This window comes from Trichinella spiralis (genome assembly GCF_000181795.1).
Source record: "Trichinella spiralis strain ISS 195 chromosome Unknown Scfld3643, whole genome shotgun sequence".
NCBI classification, from domain to species: domain Eukaryota; kingdom Metazoa; phylum Nematoda; class Enoplea; order Trichinellida; family Trichinellidae; genus Trichinella; species Trichinella spiralis.
Genome location: NW_003530582.1, coordinates 73 through 849, shown reverse-complemented (window position 1 = coordinate 849; position 777 = coordinate 73). Strand labels below are relative to the sequence as shown.

The 777-nt window shown below is 33.2% G+C and overlaps 1 protein-coding gene across 1 annotated transcript; it reads left to right on the top strand.

Moving 5' to 3' along the window:
• Positions 1-111: 111 nt before the first annotated feature.
• Tsp_15760 (conserved hypothetical protein) lies at positions 112-502 on the top strand. The gene is made up of 2 exons (XM_003367811.1): positions 112-219; positions 260-502. Exons 1-2 carry the CDS (start codon positions 112-114, stop codon positions 500-502), a joined length of 351 nt encoding a protein of 116 aa, XP_003367859.1.
• Positions 503-777: the final 275 nt, after the last annotated feature.

Genomic DNA, 777 nt, shown 5'->3' with positions numbered 1-777 from the left:
AAAAAGAAATAAATTGAGTTTCTGTTCCCTTTTGCATTGTGAACAGATGGAAAAGCAGGTGAGAAACTAAATAGTAAAGGTAATTTATTGAATGTACATGAATGCTTTGGAATGAAAGAAAGAAACAAGAACAACCTTAGAAATGAAAGACAATGGGAAATTAGTGGACTGAAATTCAGATTTGAACATTTCGTGATTCACTTAATGAAAGTGAATCTGGTAAATTAGTTGTCGTTTGAATTTTATAATTGAAATTCAGTTCAGTCATTCACTGTATTTCGCTCGTGATGAAATGGCCGCTGAGTATGACGAATTGTTGCAACAAGTTGAGCATTTTCAAATGATGAATTTCTTAGATAATGCAATTCAGCTATGTGTGTGGCTGTGTGCGTGTAGATTTAGGAGAATTCGGATGATGCTGAAAGAATGCGTAGGCTTCTTGACGAAGTTGACGTACTGTGGAGTCACGTCGCTGAAGCCGATGCAGTTGGAGATTATGTAGTTACTTTGGAAAAAATCTCGGTAAATATGGTTGATTGAATGATTGGATTTTTGAAATGTTATTTTTGCTTTAAATATTATTTAAAATGAGCTACTGTTCATTTTTTCCTTGATTCGTATATAGAAGTTGTTGGTGATTTTAAAGTTCAGATTAAAGCTCTCGATAGCAGCAACAAATTGAAATTGTCTGTGGATTTTGAAATATTGTTTTTGTGTATTTGCCGTTTTGGTATTTGGAATATAATTTTACGAAACAGCTAAAATTGCATGGGCTTA